General features: G+C 43.9%; 1 protein-coding gene across 7 annotated transcripts in view; it reads left to right on the plus strand.

Moving 5' to 3' along the window:
- Positions 1 to 17,081, plus strand: part of MYLK (myosin light chain kinase) — a 326,396-nt gene that overhangs the window by 156,904 nt on the left and 152,411 nt on the right. For all 7 annotated transcript variants that reach the window (XM_039495244.1, XM_039495239.1, XM_039495241.1 and 4 more), the window contains 3 exons: positions 1,561 to 1,609; positions 8,428 to 8,593; positions 12,961 to 13,126. In XM_039495244.1, the coding sequence (XP_039351178.1) occupies positions 1,561 to 1,609; positions 8,428 to 8,593; positions 12,961 to 13,126 (381 nt within the window). The remainder of the gene's footprint in view (positions 1 to 1,560; positions 1,610 to 8,427; positions 8,594 to 12,960; positions 13,127 to 17,081) is intronic.

Genomic DNA, 17,081 nt, shown 5'->3' on the forward strand with positions numbered 1-17,081 from the left:
GGCCAATGTGCCTCTTTTCACGGTTCTGGTGAATACCAAAGCCCTTCAGGTTGTTGGCTTCCTGTTGAATTCCCACGGTATATCTTGCCCAACTTGATTCTTTCCTGGAAAAAAAAAAAAAAGTTTGTCTATTCATGGTCAAAGACCTCTTATGGAAATCCCCAGCGTGCAAACTGAAATATGCATGTATCTGGCATGATCATTATTACTTTCTGTTGGAAACATTTTATGCAAATTCTTTCCTTTTCTGATTCTAACTTGTTGCAATCAACAGGTTGCACAAGGTCAGAGTTTGAAATCAGTTTCCTGACATTGGCTATTCAGTCCTGAATTCATTATTGTTTTTACTTCCTTGCAGTAAAGCACCCAAGGATTGAGCTCATTAGGGTTTAGGAACTACAGAAGTCTCTGTTCTAATAATCCTCCATGCGCCACTGATGTAAAATACAGAACTGTTTATTTCCAGCAAAGATAAGCATAGGGGACTGGTTGTTGTCTGAAAGAAACATTACTGATTCACTATGTAGCTTTCCTGCCCAGAAGTTTTGACTGGTACCATTCCATCTGGTATACTTGTTTTAAAGGAGATCTATGGCAGATACTTATAAATCTCAAGAAGCTTCCATTTTTGACAGCTGCCATAGTTGTTTTTCTCACTGTCACCCTTGATCTGCCGTTTCATTGACAATTTTTGTCTGTTAAAAAGCTAGTAATGTTTATTTTGTTAGTCTGTCCAGTAGATGGTGCTAAGTACTCAGTGTATATTTTTGTCAGTACTGTAGGGTGGGTTATATTATCTTGAAAAGAAGCACTCCGAAAAGAAAAGGTGACATGGACAAATACATGAATAAAAGAATAGCCTGTTCATATGACTCTCTAACCCTGCCACTCTGAAAAATGATTATTAATAATACTTGGATTTTATAATAGTGTTTCATCCAGTGATCTCAAATGGTTCTGCAAAGGTGAATAAGAAATTATCCCTATTTTATGGATGGGGAAACTGAGCCAAGAATTTAGCTGTTAAGTCCTAAGTTTTGAAAACTGGCCTTTTAAGTAATTTTCCCAAAATTACCCAGTAAGCCAGTGTCAGAGTTGAGAACAGAATCCAGGACTTTGAACGTTGGACATGTAGTTTGATGCCTTCTCCACTGGAATACAGTGTGGGTGAAAGTCATGTTCTCTAATCATTAATCAATATTAGTTATAAGTAGACCGGGGTCTTTGTGACCTGAGTCAAAAGTGTGGATAGTGGGTTTGTAAATTCCTAATATTCAGGGATGATTAGATTGGAGTTCTGGCTGGAACCCAAATCTAGTTAATAGTTAAGTATTTAACACAGGTCTGAACCAAACACAGTCCTATACTGAAGGGCATACAACTGCATTGGTTAGATTGTGGGTAAAATAACTTGTACCATAGGTATCTTCCTCCTCTAATTTTCTTGATCCTTGTTTGAAAGCAGGAGAAAGAAATACAGTACTTACACAGATGTTGGTATCTGTAGCACCTAATAACCATGATAAGTCATCTAATTTGTTGTCTTTCTATAACATACAGGAAACTCCTTGAAGAAATACAGCCTGCCGTCCAGTGCCAAAACCCTTGGGTAAGAATTCTAGGCTCCATGGAGTTCTTTAAAACACAAGGTCTGGTGGTGAAGGTTGTGGAGAGACTAGAGAATTTTTTTTCCTCAAGTGACTTTGCTGTCTAACATTACTGCTCAGTTTTACTTTGAGGGCCAATTAAAACGAGTTTGATTTCCACTTAGCCCCTAATAAAGCCTGATCAGATTAAAAATACACATTGTGACCTTGGCAGCATTCTCTTCCAACATCAGAGGCTTGAATAATGGAGGAAGGGGTGGTCTTGTTAAGGCACAAGACTGAGAGCTGGGAGATCTGGGTTCTATTCCCGTGTGGCCTTGTGGAAAACACTGCAGTGCCATAGTTTTCCTGTTTGTAAAATGGGGTAACACTACTAACCTAATTCCCGAAGGTGCTAGAAGGCCGACCTCATTAGTGATTGTGAAATGCTCAGATTCTGTGGCGGAGTGCCCACGTAATGCCTGTAAACAAGTAACCAGGATAAGCCCAAATCAGTGTGCTACAGTGAGAGCTGTTCTGTCTATAAATCCATGAGAATAATATATGCAGAGGATTGACATTTGTCTGTTGAGAAGGGATGGCAGTAATCTGCTTCAGCTAGTCCTGTCCCATGCCAGTCGGGAGAATACACCCATAGGAATCAATGTGTAGACAAGCACAGTTTACTCTGGGTTCACCAGGGATGTGAACTCTTTCCCATTTATAGGAGGTCTGGAAAGATGCATCTCACTAGCCCTTTTGCAGTTGGCACTCATGAAACTGTCTTGAGTTGGGATCATTGAGACTAAGCAGTTTAATGGGCCAAATGGTGTTTCTGTAATATTACCCATGGCCACAACCAAAGCACTTGGTTGATGAGAGCTTTTCTTAAGGAGGCGATGGAAGGATTTTGATAGCTTGAGGATTAGGTGTGGGTGCTTTTTAAATAAGGTTGCCAGCTTTCTAATCACACAAAACCGAACACCTCTGCCCTGTCCCTTCTCCAAGGCCCCACCCTCGCTCCATCCCCCCTTCCTCTGTTGCTCGTTCTCCCCCACCCTCACTCACTTTCACCGGGCAGGGTTGGGGGAGCAGGGGGTTGTACAGGCTCTGGCTGGGGCCAGAAATGAGGAGTACAGGGTGTGGGAGAGGGCTCCGGGCTGGGGCAGGGGGCTGGGCTGCGGGGGAGTAAGGACTCAACTGGGGGTGCAGGCTTGGGATGGGGCCGGGGATGAGGGGTTTGAGGTGTGGGAGGGGACTCCGGGCAGGGGGGTGGGGTGCGGGAAGGGGTTCGGGGACATCTGGCAACCCTATTGTCAGTGATGGTATCCTTAGTGCAATACCATCCCACCTGCCATCCCTGCCCATTGGCATTCTAAACTCCTACCTGCATTACCTGCCTATTTATCCTTAAAGCCATGGCAGATATTGATTAAAAACTGAGATTTTAGAAGGGAAATCTACTGTAAAAGTGTTCTCCCATATTTAAGGTGATCCCCTTCCTCCCCCCACCCTCACCCCCACCCCCACCCCAGTACCCAACTGTGTGTTTGATCAAGATTTGCCCCATATTACTGCTACCACTAGCAATAATGGACTAATGTATGCAGACATAACTTCAGGGCTGAGGCTGGCACAAAGGACAATTTCTCCACTGCATGGGCTGTGCTCTTTACCAAACATTTATAATTAAATGGTTGTTTGGGGGTTCAAAATTCTGGGTCTGATTCTTCTTGCAATTACCTGCAGTTTTACACTTTTATAACTCGATTGACTTTAATTGGCTTGTTCCTGATTCACACCACTGTGATTGAGTGGGGAAATGGGCCCCCCCCAGGATCAAACAAAAATAATTTCCCTTGCCAGTGTTAGTGATCAGAACACAGATGATTAGTACTGAGTATTTTAATTTCCCTTTTCGCTATGAATCCTATCTATTTACTTTTTGGATTTCGCTCAGATTACAGTGATGAAAATAGACTAGTCAAGCAAGTGAAAGTGACTAGTTCTTCTTCGAGTTCTTGCTCATGTCAATTCCATTCTAGGTGTGCACGCGCCCACGTGCCCGGTCGTTGGAGATTTTTGCCTTAGTGGTATCTGTACGGCTGGCTGTGATGCCTCTTTGAGTGCCGCTCTCATGTGTTGGTATGTCAGGTGCTGCCAGCCCTACGCCCTCTCAGTTCCTTCTTACCACCGGTGGTGGTTACTCAGAGCGCCTTTCCTTGTATAGCAAGGGCTAGCGGTTTTGTCTCTTCTGATTTCAAGCCTTAGGGCCTTGTAAATAGTTGCTTATAGTAGTTAGTGTTAAGTAGTTGTTAAGTGTAGTTAGAAGTTAGAGTCCCAGCGGGGACTTCGCCCCAGGGGGGGCATGCCCCAGTCTCTGGGTTTAAGCCTGCGCAGACTGTAACAGGCCTATGCCTGTAAGTGATTCCCCACAGCAGCTGCCTCAAGGGATTGGGGGAATCGTGTGTGAAGGACAAGTGTCGTATTTGTAAAAATTTTCGCCCCAGTACTCAGAGCGGGATATTCGTTTGTGGGCTCTCCTCATGGAGGTGGCCCTTTGTCTGGCTTCCAAGCCATCCTGCTAAGACCTGCCTAGAGCCTGGGTGTGCTGGGCACCCTCGGCACCAGGCTCCACCCGGCACTACTCCCCATTGCTGGTGCCCAGAAAGAAAATGAAGAAGCATGGTTCCCTGGTACTGAGCAAGAAAGGCCATGGTGCATCAGACAAAGGACCCAATTTGGGCCACCCTGCCACTCCGGAACCATGTGGACATGCCTCTTCAGTTGGGGCCCTTGGCCCCTTAAAGGATCCATCACCCTAGGAGCAGTAGGGGACCCAAACTTCAGGCGGCATCGACACCTTCCCAAGTTCCCTTGGTGCTGTGAGAGTAGTAGAGGCCTCCACTTGCAACGTATACGCTGTAGGAAGCAGCAAAGGCTCCCTGTCAGAGCAAGCCAGCTGCTGAGACCCCTCAGGGGGCAGTGGAGTGCTGCCGATCCTCCGAGATAAGGCAGCGCTCTCCATCTCCGTGCCACAGATATCCAGTGTCTCAGCCCAGATCCTCTGGGGCTCACCATCAGTCACTAGCACCGCGATCCCCATCCCCTCCATCTCAACAAAGATCGCCTAGGGGGAGGCGCTGGTCTCTGTACTACCAGCACTGTTCACCCTCCTGCGGGTCATTCTCTTGGCACAGATCTTGGTGACCTGCCCCGTAAGAGCACTCCCCATTGTGTTTCCGGTCCCCCCCAGCCCTGGCACTGGTTCCCTTGATACCGGCACCGATCCTCCCACTCCAGGCACTGGTCTCCGGAGGCAGTGGTCAGCAGGCAGACATAGGTGTTGACAGCCCCACCATGGTCATCGGAAGGGAATTCCTCCAGCACGGAAGGGCACCCTCACCAAGACCCCACCAGCGTGATTGAGCACCTGAGACCGTGTCAACATCTATGATGTCACTTTGGCAGTACAGCCAGTGGCCAACGCAGTGGCCCTATTGGAGTGTGTGGGGCATGCTGGTGATGACTACGCCCCTTTCGCACCGTTCATCTGCCGCCAGCTCAGAGCAACGGCTGGTGGCACCAGCGGCACTGGGGTCGGTGCATGAGACCCACTCAGAGGTAGGGGTAGAGGAGACAGCGCCCACCCCAAAAAAAACCTTCCCCATGGGGGATGATGCCCTGGAGCCTCCCCTAGTGGTACAGTCATTGTCCTCATCCCCAGACGAGGTGGTTGCGGGACCCTCGAGAGCCTTCCCCCTGGACGATTTTAAAAAACACCAGGTACTGCTTCGATGGGTGGCCGAGAACTTGGGCCTAGAGGTGGAGGAGATGGCCGAGCAGGTGGACACCTTGTTTGATGTCCTATTAGCCTCTACCCTGGCACGTGTTGCACTACCAATGCTTGAAGGGGTCCTGAAAATTGCCAAGGCCCTCTGTCAAACCCCATCATCCATCCATCCCACCTCCAAAAGGGCCGAAAAGAAGCACTTTGTCCCAGCCAAAGGGTTCGAGCACCTTTATACTCACCCACTTCCAGGCTTGCTGGTTGTCTCTGCAGCCAACGAAAAGGATAAGTAGGGGCACACCAGTTCAACTCCCAAAAATAAAGAGGCCAAAAGACTGGACCTTTTGGGGAGAAAAATTTATTTAACAGCCAGCCTGCAATTCTGAGTGGTGATCCATCAGGCCCTCTTCTGTAGGTACAATTTTAACTTATCAGACTCCCTCTGTAAGTTAAACAAGTCCCTCTCTCAGGGTTTGGCCCATGAATTTGGCACCCTGGTGAAGGAGGGCATCACGGCAGCTAGGTGCTTTCTCCAGGTGGCATGGGACATGGCAGACTCAGCAGCTAGGGTGGTCGCCTTGGCGGTGGTCATGAGGTACAACTCCTGGCTTCAGACTGCCAGCCTGTCCCAAGAGATGCAGACCTCTATCCAGGACCTCCCATTCGATGGGAATGGACTCTTTTTGGAGCAGACTGATGCAAGGCTGCATGGGTTGAAGGACACTCGGGCTACCCTTTGCTCGCCGGGCATGCATATGCTGCAGTCTGCACGGAAGCAGCTCCGACCGCCCCCGCCCCCACATGTTCATGTCACATTATGTGCTTACCCAACAAGCTCGAGATGACACTGGCTTTGGCAGAGCAGTGCTGCAAGCTGCAAGTCTGTGAACTCTGAGTCCGCCTCCATGGACATTGCTTGTGAGTGACCTAGAATGGAATCGACAAGAGCAAGCATTCAAAGAAGTAAAAACAGTTACCTACCTTTTTGTAACAGTTGTTCTTCAAGATGAGTTGCTCATGTCCATTCCATTACCCACCCTTCTGCCCCTCTGTCGGAGTTGCAAGAAGGAACTGAGAGGGCATCGAGCTGGCAGCACTTGATATACCGACGCATGAGCGCGGCACTCAAGGGGATGCCACAGCCAGCCCTATGGATACTGCTAAGGCAAAAATTTCCCATGACCACGCACTTGGACATGTATACACCTAGAATGGAATGGACATGAGCCAACACATCTCGAAGAACATCATTTATGAAAAGGTAGATAACCGGTTTTTTAGGTTCTTTTGTGCTATTATATGTATTGCAAACATGCTAGGGGAATATGCACATCCCAAATAGTCCTACTGAGGAAGGATAGTCATATTGCTATTTAGCTCTGTCTTTCTAAAGAGCTGACCTAATCCAGTGGATTTTAATAGTTATTAAAAGGTTCATCCTCCTGTTTTCTTTGCTCCTTTGTTTTACTCCTGTTTAGAGCTTTCAGAATTTTCAGTTATGAAAAGACTTAAATCCAAAATACTCTTGAGTTATTTTAAAAAAGAAAATAATATGAATATAGCTATTTGTATTTGGTTTTGTAAAACCTAGGAAGGGTGTGTATGTACGTCTAGTAATCTAGTGGTAATTAATATTCTCTTTTGATGTATCAGTATATATACATACACCTGTGTGTACATGTATGTATAGATATACACACATGTGCACACACATGCATGCCTTCTAAATTTGGGGACTGAACTATCTGAGTGACCCTCTTTACAAAGCACTAGCCTTTCTCTTTAGGGTAAGGCACCAGTTTTGCCCCAAAAAATTCAGTATTCCTGTTCTCTGTTTAAATCCTCTCCATCATGGTCTTGTCTTGCTCAGAATCCTCGAGTAGCCCATATGGCCACCATCATATCTTGGCAGCTCCTTGAACTGAGGCTGTGAGGTCTGTATTAGTGTTCTGATACCTTATAGAAAAAGGGAGGTATTTACACATCTCATTTGCACGTGAGTAAGATGCTGTGTGGAAAATCAATGCCCCCAAAATGGTTTGGTTTGCCGGAAATTCAAGGCTAAAAATAATCACTATCTTCTGCTAATGTGTGGCTTGATTATACCATGGCTGTATTCAGATAGCTCCTTTTGACATTAACAGGCATAAATGGCACTTATTTTGTCTTGCTTACAATGCTGTTTTGTATTTCAAGGTTATGTGACTGACCTCACTCAGTGTTGAAGTGTCACTTCCATAGCAAAGCACTTTGTTCCATAGCTATGTCATCTGTATAAGCAAAGCTGGGCCAATCCTGCTAAAAGCTATTAATTATCATTAATTTGAACTTCTAAACTCATTTGCTTTGTTTTGATTGTGCCATTTTCATGGTCACTTTGTGAACATTCTAGTGAATGAATTTCCTGGCAGAAACATTTACTAAAATAGTGAATTTTAAGTACATACGTTAGAACAGTGGTGAAAAGTGAATGTCATTCATAACCACAAGTGATTATGTGATTATCACACTCATCGACGGGTGAAATAATTGAAGAATAATTCTGAACAGCTAACAAATATGGGTAAATCTATATCTGTTGGCAGACAATTAACAGATTTGGAAAAAAAGGACTGATTTAAATGAATATTTTGTACATTGTGACTATTTGCCCAGCTATGGTTATAAGCAACCAGAATTGTCAAAAAAAGGTGTGAGTGCTTGTTGTGTGTTTGTTGGATGAGGGCACATAGAAGAACAGTGTCCAGTTGCATGAGAAGTTGAGAGCAGTGGTCTCCAACATGTGGGCCTATGCTGGGTGTCTCCTTATCACAAGTCAGCATTTTGTTCCTTACATTGGCCACACATTGCCAGCTTCTGATTTCTGAACATTTTGTCCTTCTGGCCAAAAATTGTCATCTTATGCTGGTACCTTTGTAACACAATGTTGGTTACATCTACACTATTTCACAGTTGGCAGACCACTGTTCTGATATACTTTCTAAAGTGTGCCTAACCAGAAGAAAAGGTTACAACTCCTCTGCTAAGCTAAGATGTTCATTGCCTTTTCAGGGGCAGATTTTCTGTTCCATCAGTGGAGAACAGGCCAAGCATCTGGGGAGAAAGTCCACCAAAGTTTGCTACGAAACCCAACAGAGTCATCGTGCGTGAAGGCCAGACAGGCAAATTCTCCTGTAAAATAACAGGACGACCACAGCCTCAAATAACTTGGTTTAAGGTATGGTTTCCTGAGGGGTTAATGTCCTTGTTCTGCCTCATAGCTTCTAGTATAGGAGGATGAAGTCTGTTGGTTCCTCAAGTGCGGGTCTTGCTATGTCTTTTTTCCAAACGAGGGTATGCGTGCATGCCATACACCTGCGTCCAGAAATGCTTCAAAGCAGTGTCCATTGACCAGCATATGCACAATAGTGTCCCTCATGCTCCCGACTAAGAGTATAAGAAGCAGTGTGGGTCAACACCTTTCCAGGTCCTTCTTACCACTGCATGGCCTGAGTCAGAATCACCTCCTCCTTCTCTCCATGCATAACCTGTAATGGAGACTTGCTGTAAATAGTTTTTATTTCTTAACTTGGTAGTTATAGTTAGTATGTTATATAGTTAATATAGGATAGTTTCTCTCCCCTGCCCCCATTTGCTGGAAATCTTCCCTGGTCCCAAGACTACACCCAGAGTCTTGGGATTCAAAAATTGCATCTCCTGCCCTTGCTCCTTCTCTGTCAGTGATGAGCATCAAAGGTGCCTGTTCTGCCTGGGTGAGGTGCACATCTCTGCAAAGTACAGTAGTTATTGATCCTTCCCACCCAGAACTAGAGAGGTCCAAGAGCACTAACTAAAAAAGTTCTTGATGGAGGAGGCTCTGAGGCCCCACTCTGACCTTATTCCCAAGAGACCCACCATATATTGGCCTCAAATGACCAGCAGTGCCCCTTCAGGCACGAGCCTTGGAACGGAGCCTTTACCACAGAAGCCCAAAGAGTCCACCTCCAGGGCTTCCCATGAGTGTTAGGGGAGCTCTTATGGGCTTCAAGACGATGACCACATGCCATTTATCAGAAGCCGCCCATTTCAGGATCTCTTAACCCAGGATGGAGGGAAAATCAAGCACCCAACCCCAGGCTCACTCCACCTCAGGCCTGGTGTTTGGATGGGCATCTGAAATAGAATACTCATACTCCACCCCTGATCGGGAAATCCTTATCCAAGGTAGAAAGGATTCTACTAGAGCCTGCTACCAGGCTAAATGGTGGCACTTTTCAGCCTGGGCACAACACAACCAACATTCCCTTGGTAGGGGGGCATTCTGGTTTATTCTAGACTAGTTCCTCTCCTTAGAGACTTCAGGTCTGGCCCGTAGTTTGCTGTGGGTACACCTAGCAGCAATTAGTGCCTTCCTCCTGTGTTCTGTGTTTACACATCTGGCTACTATGCAATTTATGAAGGGCTTGATCAGTACCTTCCCACTGGTCATTAAATCTATGCCTCAATGGGACCTTAACCTTGTCCTGTCAACACTCTCAGGTCCACCCTTTGAACTTATGGCACCATGTACCGTGACCCACCTGTCCATGAAGGTGGTGGTCTTAGTGGCCATCACTTTGGCCAGAAGGGTCAAAGAGCTAGGAGCCATGATGGCAGACTCTTTATACAGTATTTCAGAAAGAGAAGGTCTCCCTTAATTTATACCCCAAATTCCTCCTCAAGATTGCTTCTGAGTTCTATATCAATCAGTCAACTTGCTTACCTGCAGGTCCACGGACACTGCTTTGAAGAATTTCTTTACTCAGATGCATGGTGGGCGTGCACACCCACATGTAGAATACAGATAGGGACAACACATCTCGAAGAAACTTCAGTTACAGTTAGTAAGCTCCAGTGACTGTGATAGTATAAACCAGTGCTCTAGTGACTTTTGTTATCTGGACAATTTCCCACGTTTACAGCCATATTTGTCTCAGTAATTGTGGTGCTTTTGAGTGATATTTAATTAGTATATTGGTTTGTCCATCCCCTGCTGAACCATTTGTTTTAAAAGATTGCAGACATTTTTGCTCTTCAAAATTATAGAATTGAACATGAATTCTTTTGTCTTCCTCTCTTCCACTGTCTTCTGCATCACAGCAAGGACTATTGACCAGATGGTAGGAAATGTAGGGAATTTTCTCACTGGTTTTTATTTCTTCTGCTCATACAGGTTCTCTGCCAAAAATTGAACAATCCTATGAATCAGCAGAGGAGGGGGAATGTTTTTAAAGGTGTGGGAATGTTTCATAATTGAAAGAACACATTTCTGGTTACTGGGCACTATCATAAAATCTGTCTTTCTGTCTTCCTTTCTTTCTTGAGGTACAGAAATGCCATGGGGCATCAGTCAGTGTTCAGGGCTCCACTCTGCCATGCAAAAACATAAGAAAAGAAAGTTCCAAGGAGCTTTAGCTAATCTGCATTTCATTAATCCATGTTTTATAACTCGTTCTGCCAAGTGGCAGTCTCTTCCCCTTTCTTAGCAAAGATCTAACAGCAGAGTGTTATCATGAGGCATCGTAAAACTAACGTACGCTTACATAAAACCACAATTTTCAGAAAGAATGAATCAGATCCATATGGGGATGCCTTATTCTTTCCTTTTACTTTGCTTACCTGCTAATTCATAAAGATCAGTAGTTCATGTTGGATCCCTAGGACAGTGGTGTCAATTGTTTTAACTGAATTTTCTTTCAGCTATGATTTATACCATTCAGAAACTAGAAAGTTATTGAGTCATCAGAGGTGTTAAAAATTCAACATCTACCAACAAGTATCATACAGTGCTGCTGGGGAGAGTACAATTTCCGCCTGTATTTAGAATAGGAAAATTTGTGGCATCCGTTAGCAAAGACTACTGAAGCACATGCACTGGTTTGCTTACAATGGCTTGCTTAGTATCAAATACATAGAATATAATGCCAAAAGGGACCATTGTGCTCATCAAGATTGATCTCCTGTGTAACACAGGCCATAGAATTTAACTCATTAATTCCTATGTCAAGCCCATGGCTTGTGACTGAACAAGAGCCTATCTTTTAGGAAGTCATCTAATATTGTTTTAAAGATTTCAATTGATGGAGAGCCCATCACGTTTCAAGGTAAGTTGCTTCAGTGTTTAATTATCCTCTCTTTAAAAATAAAAGGTGGGGGCTTTATTTCTAGTCTGAATTTAACTACCTACAGCTTCCAGCCATGGGAGATTATCTCGTTGTCTGCTAGATCAAAGAATCCTTCATTATCAGAAATTTTCTTTCCATGTAGATACTTCCAGACCATGATCAAGTCACATTTTAACTTTCCCTTGGATAAATTAAAATAAAGATATTAAGATTAGATAAAATGGATTAAGTATTAGGAACAACTGTTAACATAGGTAGATGTCTTTAGTCCGGCAACTTTGACCACGACTGTTTTTGAGGGTGAAGTTTCAACCAGAACTTACAATTCTGATAGGTCTTGCATTTATTTGTGCCCCAATCTTAATATTATTTACAAACATAAGAGCCTCAATTGTTGGCACAGGAATGGAAAGGGTGAGGGCCAAATATGGCTTTTATCCACCTTTGCACACTCTCTATTCTAGGCCCTGCAAGGGTTTGCTCTAACTTGCACTCTGCTTCCCGTGGCCTCCAATGAGCTAAGGAAAGCAGAGAATAGCTGTACTACAGTAGCCCAAGACCTTTTGCTCCCTACAGTCTACCCCTGAGATGCTCCCTATGCCAGAGAGGGACTGCACTGGGTCTCTCTGGCAGCTCTGGGCTGCTCAGGAACCTCTCTTAGGCTGGGGGAATTTCCTTAGAATCATAGAATATCAGGGTTGGAAGGACCTCAGGAGGTCATCTAGTCCAACCCCCTGCTCAAAGCAGGACCAATCCCCAGACAGATTTTTGCCTCAGATCCCTAAATGGCTCCTTCAAGGATTGAACTCACAACCCTGGGTTTAGCAGGCCAATGCTCAAACCACTGAGCCAGCATAAAGGGGCCGTAGCACAAAGTCTGTCTGTAACTATAATTCTAAAAAGTGACAAAGAGTCCTGTGGCACCTTATAGACCAACAGAAGAATTGGAGCATGAGCTTTTGTGGGTGAATACCCACTTCGTCAGACGCTTGAAAGCTTGTGCTCCAATACTTCTGTTAGTCTATAAGGTGCCACAGGACTCTGGATCTGTAAAAAGCAACAAACACAGCTACCCCTCTGATATAATTCTAAAATGTGATGTCCATCTCTCAGGAAAGGAAATAATATGTATTACTGCTTCAGTTGCCTATACAGTAAATGTAAATTTAATTTTCTAAGGATACTAATGTGAATGATGAAAATTCAGAATAGAATGGAAATAAGGGGTGGCAAAATCCAGGAGAAGCAGTCTCCTGCAGATTTGAATTATAAAGCTTTGAACCCAAAATGTTTGTTTATACTGGCTGGGTACTAGCCACAGAAGGTATTTGGCTGAGAGATAAGTGGAAAGAACAACATGGGACAATGGACTGGTCTTTTACCACAAGCTGCTTATTTCCATGACTCTGTCTCTAATGGGATTGTTTTGTGATCTTTGCAGGGTGATATTCAGTTGCAGCAAAAAGATCGTTTCAACATGTTTGAGAAATCAGGCATCCAGTTCTTGGAAATCCAAAATGTTCGTCTGGCTGATGCTGGAACTTATACTTGTACTGTGATGAATAGCTCTGGGAAGGCATCTGTGTCTGCAGAACTCATGGTTCAAGGTACAACAACAAGAGATCAATTGGGAATAACACAAGTGCATTACAAAGCGTTCTTGAATCGTTGCTTTCAGCAATGTCTGAATACAAGTGTTGATTTCCCCCCCCCCAAGCTCGCTCTCTCTCTCTATCCCCCCTCCCATGCGCCCTCCCCTTGTGTGGAAATTCTACATATGTAATTAAATACAGTAATCATACCTTTAGAGAGAGCCTCATTTGGGATGGGGAGGGGCAAATCCTTTTACCATGATTGTTAAGTAATTGTGTTTAGCATTGTCGTAGTACTTTATTCTTTCAATGCACTGTATGAACATTAATCTTCACAATTCCCCTTTGAGTAGTAAAGCATTATTATTATTATTATACCCATATTTATAGATGCGTGGGGAGGGCCGAACAGAGACATGGGGAAGTTAAGCTTGCCCAGACCAGCACAAGAAGAGATAAAAAGCTGAGTTTAAAACTCGGGTGATCCTAGCTCCCAGCCCTGACCTCTTCTGACTGTAATTAAAAGGAAAAAATAGATTTGTATAAACATGTGTGCTACATATGTCATGACATGTATAGTTAATTTTCTGGGTTGATGCTCCTCATGCTTGTACATCAACACCAAAAGCATAGGCCTCTATCACTTGAGCTACAGTAGAAGCCTTTTTATCTCTAAGGAAGAAGTAGGCTGTTGCAGCTACTGGGGCCAGCTATGTGCACAAAGCCAATACACTACATATATGCCCCTATTACACCAGCTTGTTGCAATCATCTGAGGTCCATGGGAGTCTGTGTCCATCTGGGGAGCCATTTTGAGAAGCAACAGAGTTATATGTGTACAAATGACAATGGGAATTGAACTCAACCATGTGCTACTTAACCTAAAAGGATGCTGTGAGCAAGTATCAATCTGTGTAACCGCTGTATTCAGCCACTAGAGAGACCCCATTTGCCTGTGTATTACTCAGACAGACAGTTTTTTGTTCATTGAGCCTTTTATTAAATATGTGACTGAAACTCTGACTGCTCCCGCCAGGTTAATGATCCTACTGTGTATAATGGACACATCTGTCTTGGGACATGATGCGGGCTGGGAACCGACAGTTCAGCCACATTGTGTATAAATTTCAAATGCTAACTGCATCCCTAATTAAGGGGCACAGTCTTTCCTGGATCAGTATGTTCAGAACAGGAGAGGACTATGGGCCCCGGGCATTTAGTAAAAAGGAGGTTACATGGTAGTGTATTTATCTTATCAGCTGCCTTTACCATTCTAACCTCCCATATCTAATTCTTTAAGTATCAATTAAACCAGCTAGTAGGAAGTTCTGTAAAGTATTATCAGGCAGTCATACAACTGAAATTATTGTATTCTTTTTAAGCAAAGCTATGTAGATCTCTTGTAAAGATAATCTTGTTCCAAGAGCTTTATTTCTTCCAAGTTTCCACAGTCGGGTGGAGGGTGGAAAGAACGTTCTCTTAATTGATAGGGTCATGTAGCACTCTTTTGTCTTCAGCCAGCTGAGGTTTGTTAAGCTTTTTATGGATCTTTAACTGATCATCTTTCAACTGGGATTCAGATTACTTCTTCAGCAAAAAAAAATTGGTAACTGTTTGTTTATGGCCAGACTAATTGCAAGGTTGTGATGGGTTATTTTTGTCCTATGTACCTTTTAGAGGCTTTTGTTCACTCTTTGTGGAGTGCCCTGATTTCACCACATCTCTCCTCTCTACCCTGAGACAAGGATTCAAATGTATGGCTCACCTTGAACATGGTTTATTCAGTATTTGCTCACCTCTTCCTTCATCTCAGCTATTAAATTCCTTTGTGCTGCAGTCCCAGTGTCACAGCTGGCCTATAACACAGTAGTTCAACTTGAAACCTGCTGCTGATGCACAGAGGATGGGAAACATTGCCTTTTGGAGGCTGAGTACTGCCTCTCTGATGCTTCCAAACACTACCTGCCTAATATCTGAATCTGGATCTCCCAGAACAAGTGGTTGTGCGCTTTTGCCAAAATGCTAGTCTGAGCCTCCTGAGAATGAAGTACACTACAATGAACTTGGAAAATGGAATGAAAACACTTCTTTGGAATACTGTCCGGTTCTGGTGTCCACGGTTCAAGAAGGAAGTTGAGAAATGGGAGCGGGTTCAGAGAAGAGCCACAAGAACAACTACAGGATTAGAAAACATGCCTTAGATTGAGCTCTTTGAGTCTATCACTATCACTATATTTAGCTTAACGAAGAGAAAGTTAAGGGTTGATTTGGTTGCAATCTGTAAGTACGCAGATGGGCAACAAATATTTAATAATGGGCTCTTCAGTCTAGCAGAGAAAGGTCTAACATGATCCCATGGCTGGAAGTTGAAGCTAGACAAATTCAGACTGGAAATAAGATGCATATTTTTACCAGTGAGAGTAATTAACCATTGGAATACTTACCAAGGGAGTGGTAGAGTCTCCATTACTGACAACAACAAAAAAAAATCAAGATTGGATGTTTTGCTAAAAGATCTGCTCTAGAAATCATTTTTGGGAAGTTCTGTGGCCTGTATTATGCAGCAGGTCAAAGCAGATGATCACAATGGTCCCTTGGAATTTGTGAATCTCTTAGACTATTCTGTAGCATTTTAGTAACTCTCTAGGCTAATTGGAGTAGCCACAGCTCATGATCTGGCAACCTCATCAATGCATTCAGAGAGCTAATTCTATAGAGTCCTCCAAGGTGTAAGAAATGCAGTAGAATCTTTGTGTTATGTTGTTGTGTAACCGTAACTTGTGCAAAACACATGCATTTAATGCAGTATGGATTTCTGTGTGGCAACACACAAGGTGCTTTGGAGAGGTGTCTGTTAGGAGTGTTGTTTTATGCCTTTGGTATTAACCAAGCTGCCTTCATTTTTTAAATATTTCCTCAGAAAGAACGTTCTAGGCCCCTCCTACATGGGCTTCATTCCTCTGAGGCAGCTACTAAGGCTGAGTTTAATTTGCTGTTCTGTGCCTCGGTTTCCCCATTTTTAAAATGGACATTTGTCACTTTTGTAAAGCTCTTTGAAAGCTATGAATGAAAAGTTCTATATGAGAGACAGGTATTATTTTTATAATGATTTCGGGTTTCCAGCTTCAGACATCTGAAAGGGCCTGATTTGTCTGCATGTGCTAGCACCACCCTCTCAAAATCAGGCCATTTAAGGTGTCTCAAAATCACTTATCACTTTTGAGTAACTGGCTCTAAATCTGTTGTAGCTTGCTGAAAAGGTATTGCCCAGGCTCTTTACACCTGCCAACACAGCCCTCAAAATGTTTCCTAAAGAAGAAAGTTCTCCATCCTCCTCACCATCAACTTGAACACACTTACTGACAAAGAACCATTTCTAGGCCACTTACTTCCTGAAGTGCATTGCTGGGGCTATTCAAAGACTCTGTTGTCAGGAGGAAGACTGCAGAAAGAAGAGTCTTGGGCTCAGACTGCTCTCCAGTGGCAGGAAGTTCCATGGGCAAGTCCCTGTCTCCTAGGCATTCCCCCTCATCTTAACTTCTTGATTTCAGTGTTGCAAAATACACAAATAAGAAGAGGCCAAACATTCACTGAGCATGATGAAGTGAGTGTATGTGGACTGAATGTCCCGGGCCAGATTCCAACACATTTAGTTAGGCTGAATAGCACCATGCTCCACCGGTGATAGCTTTTCTTTCATTGAGAATACTTGTGGAGTGAAGCGCTGTTCAACATGAGTAAAGGTATCAAAAGCTGCCCTCAGTGGGCACTAAACAGCAATGTAAACTTCCAGCAGTAAATGCCAGGTGTAACATAATTGGTGTACAACCTTCTAGTTGTCCCTATTTATTTAATTTTTTTATAACTTGCAAGTCTACACCAGGGTGCTCAACCCTGCTGGACATGGGCAAAACACCACAGAGTGAAAATAAAAGTTCCTGAATCTTGCTCACATGAAGGAGTCTGTGCT

The sequence above is a fragment of the Mauremys reevesii genome, linkage group 11, assembly GCF_016161935.1.
Source record: "Mauremys reevesii isolate NIE-2019 linkage group 11, ASM1616193v1, whole genome shotgun sequence".
NCBI classification, from domain to species: domain Eukaryota; kingdom Metazoa; phylum Chordata; order Testudines; family Geoemydidae; genus Mauremys; species Mauremys reevesii.